Here is a 15,578-nt window from a genome sequence, read left to right as displayed (position 1 = left end):
ACCTGCTGAAATAGTTCCCTGTTTCCTACTACATCAAGTAAAACCTCCTGGCCTAACTTTCAAAGGCCTTTATAACACATCTTTACTGCACCTCAAGAGGTAATTTTGAGTAGCAGTTTAACTTGCCTGGGTATGATTCCTGCCCCACCACTTACTTGCTATGTAAGTTATAAATTGGCGGCAAAGATTAAATCAGGATTTGTCAACCTCAGTACCAGTGGCATTCTGAGCTGGTAATTCCTTTGGGCGGTTCTGCACTGTAAGATGTTTAGCAGCACCCTGGCATTTACCCACTAGATGCCAGTAGCACCCCTCCAGTTGTGACAGCCAAAAATGTTTCCAGACATTGCCAAATGTCCGTTATAGACAAACTTTCCCTCACTTGAGAATCACTGGATTTAATGATATAATTATGTAAAAGTGCTTAAAAATAATAACAGGTATACAGTAAGTACTCAATAAATGCTAGTTATTATTAATTCTATTCTTAGTACTCACACTTAGATCCGTCTCCTCTCCAATGTATAATAACAATAACAAGAACTTCTCAGGGTGGCCATGAAAGTGAATGCAATTTGTACAAGAGCAAAACACTTAGCACAGTGCTGGGCACATGGTAAATACTCAGTAAGTGGCAGCCATCATTACCATCATGAGTTTCCCACAATGCCTAGCACAAGTTGAATACACAATAGATGCTTAGTGAAAATGTGTTAGTGATTGCCGAAAGTAAATCATATTGTAGTCCTTCCTTTTTCTTTTTATTCTTGCTGGGAAATTGTCCCCTCTGCTATTACCCATGCACATTTATCAGTATTCTCTATTCTCTTCTGTCCTGTGAATTTAAAAATAGAAAAGAAAACTCTTAGAACAGCTTAATCTTATTTTTTTGTACTGTTCATAAAAGGAAAGAATAGCTCCTAATGTGGGACTTGTAGGGAGATACAAAGCACATAATTTGATGCAGATCAAAAGAATTTCTCATGTTTTCAACTAATAAAAATCTTATATCAGTAGGAGTCTCAGGGTCACAAAATCATAGGTATAAAGTTTTTTCCTTAAAGGCTGACCCTTGCCCTTCTGGATAAGACGTGTGTTCATCTGTTCCATGAAAAATCATGCCTGTGAATCTATAAGCACAAATAATGACGATGATGACATTTTTGGAGCTCTTGCTATGGGCCAACCAGTGTTCCAAGGGTTTCACTTAGACGATCTCATTAGATCCCATGAGGAACAGCCCCATGAGAAAAGCACCAATATCAGCCCATTTTACAGTTTAGGTAAGTGTGTTCAATATTCTGCTCAAGGTTAGGAAGGGATAGAGGCTGTACTTGGACCTTGGTGGTCTCGCTCCAGAGCCCACACTGAAGAAGTGAGAGGATCTCAGTCCCCAGGCTGGGGCAGAAGAGTGGTGCTACATCAAGTGCCATCACATGTTGGTTCCTGATGTTACCCCTTTAGGAAATTGGAAGAGTCTTGGGGCTTTCTGGGTATTGGCTGCAGAGCCAGGCTCCCTGATTCTGCTACTTAGAGACCATGGAAGAATAAGTACCTTGTGTTTTTCCAGAAACTCTGGTGTGAGTGTCCATGGAGCATCTCTGATGACTTCATCTACATAGCGACAGTGTCTGAGAGCTTCATATCTCTCTGCTTCGTTCATCACGGTGAAACCTTTGAATTTGTGGGTGAGGTCATCACTGCAGACTAAAACAGGCAAAAGTATTAAGTGCTGTCAGCTGGCCCAGGCCCTGCTCACTGCCATCCCAGTACAGACATGGCTTCTTTAAAAGGAACTCAGCCTTGCTAGGTGCTTACCATAATTGAACTCAGGTGGGTTTTTTAATTTTTTATTGGGGAATATTGGGGAACAGTGTGTTTTTCCAGGACCCATCAGCTCCAAGTCAAGTTCTCAATCTAGTTGTGGAAGGCGCAGCTCTCTGGCCCATGTGGGAATCGAACTGGTGACCTTGATGTTATGAGCACTGCGCTCTAATCAACTGAGCCAACCAGCCGCTCCTTGAACTCAGTTTTTCACAGGAACAAAGGATCAGGAAAATGAAGCAAGCAGAAATCCACCGGCAATTCAGAATTTCATTTCAGGGCTAATTACAACTGCATTCTCTACTGTGGCTTTTATTAACATTATTCTCCACATGATTTAATGTGACTTTCATGTCTTTTTATTTCCCTATCTCACCCTTCAGTGAAAATTACTATTAAGAAATAAAATGATCAAATGAAGAGACAGAGAAGGGAGAAAGACAGAGAGAGAGAGAGGAGAGAGAAGAAAGAGGAGAGAGGAACCAAGGGGCCTGAATTATAGGTTTGAACCATCAGTTCCAATTCCTTTACTAGTTCATTGTACTTAGTAACCCAAGTGTGATTCACGTGCATGCACATATGTCTGCGTGCACACACACACACTTCTGTTCCCTGGATTGAGGTCTAGTCACTACACAGCCAGCCACACAGTCAAGAGGATAAAGTCTTGAAATAGAATATCTACTCTAGCCGAGTCCATCCTTCACACATTTCTTCTCCTCTCTAGATCTCGGGTTACTGAACCCTCAGATGGGGATAATATCCTCCACTCTTAGCCATAGAAAGGATTTTTTGAGGAAAGTGCCTTGAAATAAATGGAACAATATATATTATTCATCATCTTCTCCAGAATATATATTTTTTCTTGGCAAAGGCAGCTTTCTGGAGCCTTCCTACACGTCAGGAATACAAGTCATTGTGGGTACAGCCCGTTTGCCAGTATCCTGGTAAGGGTCATGCAGCAGAGGATCAGACCCTGACTGCTTTTCAGGATGGATTGTTTTGTTCTTTAAGGTATTATGTATACACAATACACTTACAAATTTTAAATGTACGAGGTATTTTCTTAAAAACAAAAATATCATTTTCTTGGAACCAAATCATGCCCCATATCCAGAACCAAATCTGGCCACAGAGTCAGGACAGCCAACACCACACCCGGCATCCTTGGAGAACCCCCTATTGCAGCCCTCACACACCCTGCACCCAAACCATCAGCAAAACTGCTGGCTGTGCCTTCACTTGCAGCTAGAAGCCACGTTCTTCTCACCACCTTCACCGCTCCCTTCCCAGCCCATTCACCATTCTCTCCCATGGATTACTGCAGTGGCCTCCTCACTGGTCTCCTGATTCTGATCTTGCCCACCCCCACCAGCTTGTTCTCATTGGCCAGAATGATCCCATTAAAACCTGGGATTGTCAGACTGCCATTCCCAGGCTCCCATCTCCCTCAGAGTAAAAGCCAAAGTCCTCCCACGGCCTACAGGCTCCTACAAGATCCACACCTCCACCCACTCCTTGACTCTGACTGCGTCTCCTATCTCGCCCCAGCCCCTGACCTCCTGCGGTTTCCTGAATCCACCAGGAATGCTCCTCCGTAGATCAGGGCTTTGCACTTCCTGTTCACAAGCGTGGAACAGTTGTGCTCCAAATATCCATAGGGCTCACTCCCTCTCCTTTCCTATAAGTCTTCCCCGACCACTCTATTCTAAATTGCAATCCCACCACCACCACTGGCAGTCCCCATCCCCTCCCCACTTTACTTCTTGCCGTGGCACTTGTCAAAATATAATTGTCTTAATTTTGTTCATGGTTGGTGACCCTCTACTAAAATATAAGCTCCCCGAGGACAGGGACTTTTGTCTGGTTCATCTTCTGATAGCCCATAGTGGCCTCTTAACAAATATTTATTGAATGAATTAATACTTCCTGATATATATGGATGCTCAATAAGTGTTTACTATGATTTAAAATAATAGATGTATATTTATCTACAGGCACATTTCAACATCATACATGCAAATAAGAGAATAGTGTGTCTCTAGATATGCATGTGTATGCCCATCTACCTCCTACACATACTTCCTGAGGTGCTGTATAGACATACGTAGAATATAATACATTAGAGAAAACAGTGTAGTGGTTTACACATTTCCAAAACACCATCAACCATGTGCTGGCTCAAAAACTTTGATGAGTATCAGAATCATCTAAGGAGCTTGTTAAATATAAAGATGCCTGGGCTCCAGTTCCCAAGATTTTGATTCAGTGGATGTCTATGGTCTGAATGTCTCCCCCCGCCTCAAATTCATGTATTGAAATCTTAACTCCCAAGGTAGTGATATTCGGAGGTGGGACTTTGGAAAGTCATGAGGATGTAACTCTCATGAATAGGATAAGTGCCTTATAAAAGAAGTTCCAGAGGGCTCCCTATCACCTTCCACCATGTAAGAGAATAGCGAGAAGACACAAACTACCATGTTTCTCCGAAAATAAGACTGGGTCTTATATTAATTTTTGCTCCAAAAGACGCATTAGGGTTTATGTTCAGGGGCTGTCATCCTGAAAAATCATACTAGGGCTAATTTTCCGGTTAGGTCTTATTTTCGGGGAAACACGGTATGAATTGGGAAGAGGGCCCTCACCAGAAGGAGATCATGTTAGCGCCTTGACCTTGGACTTCCCAGACTCCAGAACTGTGAGAAATAAACTGCTGTTATTAAGCTACCCAGTCTGTGGTATTTTGTTATGGCACCCTGAATGGACTAAGACAGTGGGTCTGGGGTAGGGCCCAGGAAGCTTTATTTCTGACAAGCTTCAGGGAAGATTCTGATACATACAACATTGGAAAGCCCCTGAAGCATATTATGAACATCGTGAGTAAAAGCCCAGCCTATTTTTGAATCAACCATCACACCCAGCTGTTCGGGGGGAGGAGGCAGGGAGTAGGGCCATAATGACTACCTTTATGTTACGTATTGATTCACTGACTGTGTTAGCTTTGACTCCATAAATTGGAATTATTTATGGGCCAACCTATACAATTTACAAATTGATCTAAGACTTTAAATGTTCTTTTAGGACTTTACTAAAACACTACCTCAAGAATTATACTGAGCAGAAATGGATTTCAGGTCCATCAATTTTCTATTTTAAACAGCACAAAACTAGGCCGAACCGTATTCCACCCCCTGCCTTTTGAACCTGCACCTGAGCAATTTGGTAAAACTTCGAGATGCCCGAGATAATGGTCTCCTAACAGAGCACAGAGCAAACAAACATCCTGTTTATGCCAATATAGGGTCCTATTTTCATATCCCAGGGGTGGCCTCAAGAAGCAGCTGAACACGCTGACCAGTTATTGTCTAAACATTAATTACGCCAAAGCAGCACTGTTGTTCTTGAGTCTTGGCAAATGCACTCTGACAACCAGATGGAGAACTCTAAGCAATGGCGTTCCATGGATGAATTCACTGCGCTATCAGGGATCTCATGCTGCAGCTAAACTACCCTGGCAGCTCACTGTGCTCGAAAAAAAATGTCACTGGTATCCCTACACTAATCAGGGGGATCACTTTGTAAGTTACATAAATGTCTAATCGCTGCATTGTAAACCTGAAACAAATACAATATTGTATGTCAACTGTAATTGAAGAAAACATTTTAAATAAAAAAATGTATATTACCAGTTCCTTGCAGGAGAGAAAATATAACATAGGGGTTGAACTTTGGAGCCCAGCAGATTTAGCTTCTAATCCCAGCTCTGCTACTTACTACTAGAAAAGTTACTCAAATGCTCTAAGTCTTTTAAAGACAGTTGCCTGTCTTTAAAACCTGGTGAAGTTTTTGGGGTGGCCGATTGGCTCAGCTGGGTAGAGCGCAGTGCTCATAACACCAAGGTCACCGGTTCGAGTCCCACATGGGCCAGTGAGCTGCGCCCTCCACAACTAGATTGAAAACAATGACTTGACTTGGAGCTCATGGGTCCTGGAAAAACACACTGTTCCCCAATATTCCCCAATAATAAAAAAAACCACCATGGTGACATTTTGATAATTAAATTTGATCATCTGTATGAGTAGATAGCAATGCCCAGTATCGTTTGCCATTTATTAATAGTAGTAGAAATATAGGAGCATTTATGGCAATATTTATGTTTTGGGCTCTGTCTTTTCCCTGCCGCTGCCACTCCAAGCAAGGGCCCTGCCTCTTGGTACAAACTCCGCCATAGAAGCTGTGAAGTTCAACTTGCTGGTAGACAGCCTGTCCTCCTGGCTACTGTTTCCCAGAAGCCAGAGGTCCTTGGGGAAATTCTGTAACAAAGAAGACAGCGAGAGAAGATTCCTCCAAACAAGGAAGAGTCCAAAGGTCTGAAGAGCCCACAATCAGCAGGGGCCAGAGGGAGAGATCTGGGGACGAGGGACAAGCTGCCCTGGGCTCCGGAGTTCCACCTGGGCACAGGTGCCTCACCTTGCATAGGTGAAATGGATCTGCTCCCGTCTAATAATTAGAGGCTGGATGATGAGGGCAGTGCAAAAACAGTGCTGGGCTGAAGACTGGAAGCCCCTCTCCTGTTTCTGTAGACCATTTGGAATCTTATTTGACACTGGGGAGCTGAAGAGAGCCCAAAAAGGGCTGAAACTGAATTTCCCACCAGTCAGGCAAAATGGAGTCTTAGAGGACTGTTTAATTTCAATTAAAATACAATAGAGCATGAACCCACATTTATGAGGTAATATTTATGTCTACTATAGTAGGAGTAGTATTATGTCTATTGTTTTTTTTTAATTCCCCTCCTATGAGGCAGAAGGGTACTGGTGACTCATATCCTTAAAAAAATTTTTTAGGGAAAAAACTCTATGACATAAATTTTAATTTCTTATTTTTAAATGACTGAGCTTTTAAATTAAAATGGGAAAAAAAGAACATTACAACTAGATAGTTTTAATTCACTAAAATAATACCAACAATGTAAGCTGGCATAAAATAATTTTCAAATTATTACTGGCTACAGGCTTAAAAATTAGAAATGCAGGTATTTTAATTACAGTGCAAAATCATGGCAGTTTATGGTGTCTGTTACTGCCTGAGGTAGAGAAGTAGATGGTAGTACCTTCAGTTATCACAGTTTCTGGTCTTTGAATCAATTATTTCTGCCAAATACCAAGTATTTGAAGCAAGTACCTATCCATGAACTTGCCCGGACCAGAGTAGTTTCATGAGCTAAGCCCTTGCTCAACCCAGGAGAATTCCTACAACAAACTTAATTGTAGATGTAAGGGGGCCCACAATTAATATAGCAGTTTCTTTCAACTTACAGTGTTTTATTTGTTAACTACACACATAATATCAAGAGCCAGCCTTTCAAGGAACAGAACAGAATATTCATAAAGGGCTCCCTGGGGCGGCCGGTTAGCTCAGGTGATTAGAGCATGGTGCTGGTAGCACCAAGGTTGCCAGTTCGATCCCCGCATGGGTCACTGTGAGCTGCGCCCTCCTTAAAAAAAGGGGGGCTCCCTAACTTTCTTCACCATAGAAGTGTCTGCCATTAAGTTGGTTTGTAATAGGAAAGATAGTCTAAGGTAATGGCCTTCAAACTAGGGCACACATACCCCTGGCGACACAAGAAGACTTTTCAAAAGGTATCTGAGCACAGGGAGCTTTAAAGGAATTAATTTCCAGATCCTCAACTTCCAAGGGTACCCTTTCCTAAAATTAATGAGCTCCCAAAAGCCTCTATGTCCAAAACGAACTTCACTTTACAAAAGAAAGGCACCATCCAAACCTTATTCTGTTGCATTGCAAGGGGCGGGGGGTTAAGACTTAAGGCCAAGCACACGGAAAGCTCATTGTAATGATTATTCAAAGCACCACGAACCTATAAAAGCTTCCTGTAATTCCCTGTCTTGCACACATTTCTGTTACGGGGGAAGCTGTGTGTTAGAAATGAAATTTGGTAGTGTGGGGAATAAGGCAAATTTTTGCCTAACTTTGCCTCTTTTTTCTCCCAACTATTGTCAAAGGACAAGGATCTTGAGAGAGACAGCCAGGAATTCAAAGCAAAAGGAGCATTGGAAAGAAACAGTGAATGCTAAAAATGGCTTTTTCATGTAGTTAAGGGTAAGCATTTTCCCAGCTAGTCTCAATACTCATATTGAATCCTAAAAATGCCTTTTCTCTTTTATTTAAGAGTAAGCATTTTTCCCAGCTATTCACAGCAAAATCACTTTAATAGCCAAAGCTGTATGGGCTGCTACGGCTGCTTCTTAGAAATATAACGGGAATATTTTCTGGAATTATCAAAGTTTTCAAAATACATTGGAATAAACACACGGATAAAACATTTATGTGAATTTTTAAAAATATTTCATACGCATTATTTAAAAAGGAAGTTAAGAATTTATTTTATCAACTCACATCATAAAATCTTTACTCCATTTACAGATAATCCTGATCCCATAGAGCTTCTAAAACATTTACTATTTTCTACCTCCTCATAACGAAAAATGTCTACTGCCAGACAAATTATCTTTTAGTACCATATTCCTTTTCTATCCTTAAATACATAGGAAAAGTATAACAATGGTGTCTGATAAAGATAATTATTTCTGATTTTTATATTTGATTTTATTTAATTATTCCCCAAACCAAACACCAGAGTTTGATACACACACCAATATTTAGAGAAGGAATAACTTTTTTTATCATACTCCTCTCCTTATAAATATTATGTAATTTTATCTACAAATTATGTTGCATTATTATAAATTAAGCACATTGATTTATTGACTCATTTGTAACATATCAGACCTATGTAATTTTAATCTTGACTGTATTTTATACAATGCATTCTATAATTTATTTCTCTGTGGTTTTTATAAAGCTTCTTGAAATACATGAATACATTTGAATTGAAAAGGCTTTTTCTTGGTTTCTAGCTTTTCAGTAGTTTTGACAATGAACACTGGCTTTGCCAGTTAGGTTAGATGGTGTTTTCTGCACATTTAGCAAGCTAAAATTACAGCCCTAATGTTATGTGTGTGTTTTTTTTAAGTTTTGAGCAAATGATAAAAGCATTTTATAAAAAATAATTGGATTGCAATGGTGTAATAAAATCAATGTTTCCATCTCCCCAACCCTTTCTGAGTATATCTGGTTGAATAAGTTGCTTTCAAGTAAAAGAGTAAGGGTTATAATTAGAATCATTTGATAAGTCTTGGTAAAGCCTTTTTGTTATACTTTGCAGAAATGGAGAAAGCAAATGATTCTAATAGCTTGGAAACAAGGTCAGGTAATTTCTAATCCATTGCTTGCAACAAATTTGAAAGAAGATCTTAATAAATTGTCACTTGCTACACCATTACAATTATTTTGATGACAATAATAAATTATTTTTGTGACATTTAGCAAATAACTCAGGAGTTCAAAAATTGAATGGCATCACTATAACAAACTTCTTCTCTTCCCATCTAAATAATTGTGTGAACAAAAATAATATTTCAGCACTTACATCTGTAACAAGGAAAAATAGAAATACAATCAATGTTAAACGATGTCTCATTCTAGCAATAATACATTCAGCCACAAATCTCATTTAACTGATAGAGAACACCAAACAAAATGAATGCTAAAGAAAACATCTAGAAAGAAGCCAGAAGAAAAAAACACCTTACCTATAGAGCAGCAAGGATAAAAATTACATTGGACTTCTCCACAGAAACAACACATGCCAGAAGAGAATGGAATGAAACATTTACAGTGTTGAGAGAAAACAACCCGCCTACCACCTGGAATTCTGTACCCTGCAACATTATCCTTTAAAAGAAAAGGAGAAATAAAGACTGCCTCAGACAAACAAAAACTGAATTTGTTTCCAGTAGACCTGCCTTGCAAAAAATGTTTAAAAAGTTCTTCAGAAAGAAGGAAAATGATATAGGTTAGAAATTCGGATCTACATAAAGAAAGAACATTAGAGAATAAATAAGGTAATATAAAACAAAAACTTTTATTTTTCTTATGCTTAATTCAGATAACAGTTTGTTCAAAATAATCATAGTAACAATGTATTCAATTATGTATTACATATATATATTTACATATAAGTGAAATGAATGATATGAAGGATGGGAGGAAGGAATTAGTAATATTTAGTTATAAGGTAGTTGCACGACTGGTATAGTGTTATTTGAAAGTGGACTTGGATTAATTTAGAACGTATATTGCAAACTCTAGGGCAACCACTAAAAAGTTAAAAAAGAAGTATAAATGATAGGCTAAGAAAGGAAAGAAAACAGAATCATATAAAATGGTCAATTAAGACAACAAAAGGCAAAAAAGTGTGTAAGACAAAAGCAGAAACAAAGAATAAAGGCAACAAATATAAAACAGAAAAAAATATGGTAGATTTTAAACCAACTATATCAATAATCACTTTGAACGTCAATGGTCTACATTCACCAGTTAAAAGACAGATTGTCAGAGTGGATCAAAAAACAAGACCCAAACTGTCATCTACAAGAAACCCACTTTAAATATAAAGATACAGATACATTAAAAGTAAAGGGATTGAGAAAGATACAGCATGCTAACAGTAATAAAAAGAAAAGTACATTAATTTCAGACAGCAGGCTTCAGAGCAAGAAAAGTTATCGAGGATAAATAGGAGCATTACATAAAATAAAGGGGTCAATACTCCAAGAAAACATGGTAATCTTTAATGTGTATGTGCCTAACAAAATAGGTGAGGCAAAACCTGATAGAACTGTAAAGAGAAATACATGAATTTACTTTTATAGTTGGAGACTTGAACACTAGACCAGAAATAGACAGATATAGCAGACAGAAAATGAATAAGGACACTACCATCAATTAACTGGTTATAATTGACATCTACAGACTACTCATCCAACCACAACAGAATACCCATTCTTCTCAAGCTCACACAGAACATTTACCAAGATGGACTGCATTCTGACTCATAAAACACACTTTAACAAATTTGAAAGAACAGAAATTATACAATGTCTGATCTCAGACCATAATGGAATGAATAACAGAAAGATAGCTGCAAAATCCCTAAATGTTTGTAGACTAAACAACACACTTCTAAATAACACACAGGTCAAAGAATAAATCTCAAGAGAAATATTTAAATATTTTGAACTAAATGAAAACACAACTTATCAAAATTTGTGGGATGTAGGGAAAACAGCTTAATGGGAGATTTATAGCACTGAATGTATATATTTTAGAAGAAAGATCTAAAATTAATAATCTCAGCTTTCACCTTAGGAAACTAGAAAAAGTGGTTTAAAACTATTTCATAGTATTGCCATCCAATTATTTTAAATCGAATAATAAGAATAAGAAATCAGTGGAGAAAATAACATATTTAAATTATTTGTTACTTATTGTTTATATTGCTTGTGGTTTTTCACTCTTACTCTGTCACTGTCCCCAAAAGTCTACACACCACTTCTTTATAGCTTTCTATAGTACTGCTTCATTTCCCATCCATATTCTAGTCACTGTCGCCTACCAAAAGATATGGTCTCAATGGTAATCTTAATATGTTCTTGGCTTCCACGGAGAAACCAAGTAATAGTCACTGAGGGGATACCTGCATTTCTTTGTAAACCTGCTATAGAGGACATTGTTCATTAGATTAATCAATGTCCCGTATGCAGCAACCCTCTTGAACACTCATCTCAGCACTCAGGGCATGAAAAGTGAATTCTTCCTAATGCAGCATTATCAGTTCTAGCGTTTGAGAGTTATAGGATAACTGTGTGGCTCCTTTTGCCATGGCTGCTAAGTTCCGGATTTCTTGTTGGAGTTTTTTTTCCTCTTCTTCTGCTTTAATTCTTGGCTTTGAACTCCTGTCCATATGAATTTCTCTGAGTATTAAATTATCTGTGCTTTTTATGGAAAGCCTCCCTAAGATGTACAAATCAATAAAATATCATATTGCTATAGCTGCCATGTCTTTTCCATTTGTCCCAACGTTATCGTCCTAACTGGTGGGAACACTACATAGAGAAAGTTCTATGTTCTGGCTTTCATGCGCCCTTACTTCATTCAGGTCTCTGCACAAACACTCCAGAGAGGCCTCTCCTGACCGCCCTACCTAAAATACCCCACCTCCCCCCACCAGTCACTTTCCCCTTACCCTAGTTTATATTTCTTCATAGTACCACTATTACACATTTACTTGTTTACGGGGCAGTGTCTTCCTCTTTCTCAGACGCTAAGTTCTCTGAGGCCATAGTCTCTTTGTTCATGGAAGCTCCCTCAGTGTGCAGAAGCGTGCCTGGCACATGGTAGGAGCTCAGTAAATAGCTGGTAAGTGAACGGGTCATTCAGTAATTCAGTGAAACCATTGTTGCCTAACGCCCTAGAGAGCTGCTGATACTAATTTACTGCTTTCTCCCAATTTATAAGAATGTACTGAAAGCTACATAGTCCTTTGATCTTTCTTTTGGTGTAATAACCCAGGACTGTGGCTAGTGTTCCTGTTAAGTGTGACCCACACCTAACTCCTACAAACTTGAGTCACCAAAATGACCAAAGCCCAAACACTGCAGAGGTCTTGTCAGGGACCCAGCAGCTTAGGACCAGACTACAGGTGGTAGTGCTCACTCAAGAAATGGTTTTCCACTCAAGATAAAGAGAAATGAACCAGGGATTGGTTCTCTACCTGCGTTGGGTTCCCTCTGCATGACTTGTTCAGTAACCCTTGCCTTTCATCATCTCTTCCTTCTGGAAAGAACTCCATTCAATAACCCACATGGTCACCATCCTCAGCAAAATCTGCAGATGGGTTCCTCTTAAACATTTGCAAAGTAGTTTCAAACTTGCAGAAGATAACAAAACAGTTTTAAAAACAGACACACAGTCTCTTGCCAGCACCTTTATTAGCACAGTATAAGTCTAAGGGTCGATGGTGCCTGGTTCATGTGATGCCAGAAAAACTGATCATGGTATAAGGATACGCTGCTTCCAGAAGCTACAGAGGTGAGACACAGGTCTCCCAGTCAGTGATTGTCCCTTTTACCCAAACTGAAATCTGTAGGCCTTCTGGAGGGGAAAATGTCAAGCCACATGTAGCCATCTAACCACCCTTCTCTCTCAACATGCTTACGAAGTAAGTCAGTTCCTTCATTGTGAACCAAGATTACTTGGGTATACAAATCTCCATTTCTTTAACACACGGTGCATAACTTCAACTATTTAGGGCTGTGCTAAACCCCTCATGTTGGCACAACATCATCCTAAGTACTGTGCGTCACACAAAGCACATAGACAATGACCGTGTTTACCCTTAATCATTTTGAACACCTTCAGCTCCCCAAGACTTGACATCACAATAATACAGCTTTCCTCCAAACCCTCTAGAAAATGTTAGAAACATAAAATGAATCATGCCTCAAAACACAGGAAGGAAGGCATTAATGGAAAACCTGAAGCAGTTACCCTCAGTGATATTATTAGTCTGTCTCTCTCTCGGGTATCAGTGATGTATAATCACATGATGTCATTTCCCCTATGGTTTTTTTTAAACGTCATTTTCAATTTCAGGCAGTGAACAAGTGAGCCAGTATGGGCTAAATCGGGAGTTTTAACAATATGAGATTTTAATGATGGAACTCTGAAAGGGGTCCTTTTCAGGAAGCACATTATAAAACTGTTTTCTAGACAAAGAGAAAATGCACTTCTTACCTCCTACCAACAAGTAGCTGTTGGGAAACAGCGTTTTTGCTTGCATAAGTGCCCTTGCATGGCCTGAGTGGAAGAGGTCAAATATTCCATCTGCATATACTCTGACAGGCCGGTCCACTATGGAAGAAAGAAAACATCATCAACAGAATTGCAGAATAAGGAATCCCTTTTACCTGATTCTTCCATCAGTATAGCACCACAAGAAAGTTTACCTGCATAAAACACAATGTCTACGTACCAGCAGTTTCATATTACTGCAGGAAAATGATTTTTTTAAATTAAAGTTTATTGGGGGTGACAATTGTTAGTAAAGTTACATAGATTTCAGGTGTACAATTCTGTATTACATCATCTATAAATCCCATTGTGTGTTCACCACCCAGAGTCAGTTCTCCTTCCATCACCACATGTTTGATCCCCTTTACCCTCATCTACCACGCCCCTCACCCCTTATCCTCTGGTAACCACTAAACTATTGTCTGTGTCTATGAGTTTTTGTTTCTCATTTGTTTGTCTTGTTCTTTTGTTGTTTTTGGTTCATGTACCACATATGAGTGAAATCATAGGGTTCTCTGCTTTTTCTGTCTGACTTATTTCACTTAGCATTATAATCTCAAGATCCATCCATGTTGTCACAAATGGTCCTGTTTCATCTTTTATTACTGCCGAATAGTATTCCATTGTGTATATATACCACAACTTCTTTATCCATTCATCTATCGAAGGACATTTTGGTTGTTTCCATGTCTTGGCCACTGTAAACAAAGCTGCAATGAACATTGGAGCACAAGTGTCTTCATGTATAAATGTTTTCAGATTTTTTGGGTAGATACCCAGGAGAGGGATTGCTGGGTCATATGGTAATTCTATTCGTAATTTTTTGAGGAACCTCCACACTGCCTTCCATAGCGGCTGCATGAGTCTGCATTCCCAACAACAGTGTATGAGGGTTCCTTTTTCTCCACAGCCTCTCCAACACTTGTTACAATTTGTCTTGTTGATGAAAGCCATTCTGACTGGGGTGAGGTGATATCTCATTGTGGCTTTTATTTGCATTTCTCTGATGTTAGTGATGTTGAGCATTTTATCATATGTCTATTTGCCATTTGTGTGTCCTCTTTGGAGAAATGTCTCTTCAGGTCCTCTGCCCATTTTTCAATTGGGTTGTTTGTATTTTGCGTTGTTGAATTACATGAGTTCCTTGTATATTTTGGATATTAGCCCCTTATTGGAGGCACTGTTTGCAAAAAATCTTCTCCCAGTCAGTTGGTTGCCTCTTTATTTTGTTGATGGTTTCTTTTGCTGTGCAGAAGCTTTTTAGTTTGATATAGTCCCATTCATTTATTTTAGCTTTTACTTCCCTTGCCTTTGGAGTCAAATTCATGAAATGCTCTTTGAACCCAAGGTCCATAACTTTAGTACCTCTGTTTTCTTCTATGCAGTTTATTGTTTCAGGTCTTATGCTTAAGTCTTTGATCCATTTTGAATTAATTTTGGTACATGGTGACAGATAGCAGTCCAGTTTCATTCTTTTGCACATGGCTTTCCAATTCTGCCAGCACCATTTATTGAAGAGGCTGTCTTTCCACCATTGTATGCTTTTTACTTCTTTGTCAAAAATTTTCTGTCCATATTTATGTAGTTTTATTTCTGGGCTCTCAATTCTATTCCATTGGTCTATGTGTCTGTTTTTCTGCCAATACCATGCTGTTTTGATTATTGTAGCCCCGTAGTATAAGCTAAAGTCAGGGAGTGTGATACCTCCAATATTGTTCTTTTTTCTTAAGATTGCTTTGGCTATTCAGGGTCTTTTGTGGTTCCAAACAAATCTGATGATTTTTTTGTTCTATTTCTTTAAAATCTGCCATTGGTATTTTGATGGGAATTGCATTAAATCTGTGTATTGCTTTGGGTAATATGGCCATTTTAACTATGTTGATTCTTCCAATCCATGAGCACGGAATGTCTTTGCATTTCTTTGTGTCTTCTTCAATTTCTTTTAAAAATGTCTTATAGTTTTCAGCATATAGGTCTTT

General features: G+C 38.9%; 1 protein-coding gene across 4 annotated transcripts in view; it reads right to left on the bottom strand.

The window, feature by feature from the left end:
* Window positions 1-15,578, bottom strand: part of PCYT1B (phosphate cytidylyltransferase 1B, choline) — a 117,216-nt gene that overhangs the window by 42,940 nt on the left and 58,698 nt on the right. For 3 of the 4 annotated variants that reach the window (XM_081043396.1, XM_081043397.1, XM_081043395.1), the window contains exons 3-4: window positions 13,543-13,659; window positions 1,556-1,707 (exon numbers count right to left, since the gene is read on the bottom strand). In XM_081043396.1, coding sequence (XP_080899522.1) covers window positions 1,556-1,707; window positions 13,543-13,659 — 269 coding nt within the window. The remainder of the gene's footprint in view (window positions 1-1,555; window positions 1,708-13,542; window positions 13,660-15,578) is intronic. The other variant, XM_081043398.1, reaches the window with a different exon arrangement.

The sequence above is a fragment of the Rhinolophus hipposideros genome, assembly GCF_964194185.1.
Source record: "Rhinolophus hipposideros genome assembly, chromosome: X".
Lineage (NCBI taxonomy): Eukaryota > Metazoa > Chordata > Mammalia > Chiroptera > Rhinolophidae > Rhinolophus > Rhinolophus hipposideros.
This window is presented reverse-complemented; position numbering and strand designations above follow the sequence as displayed.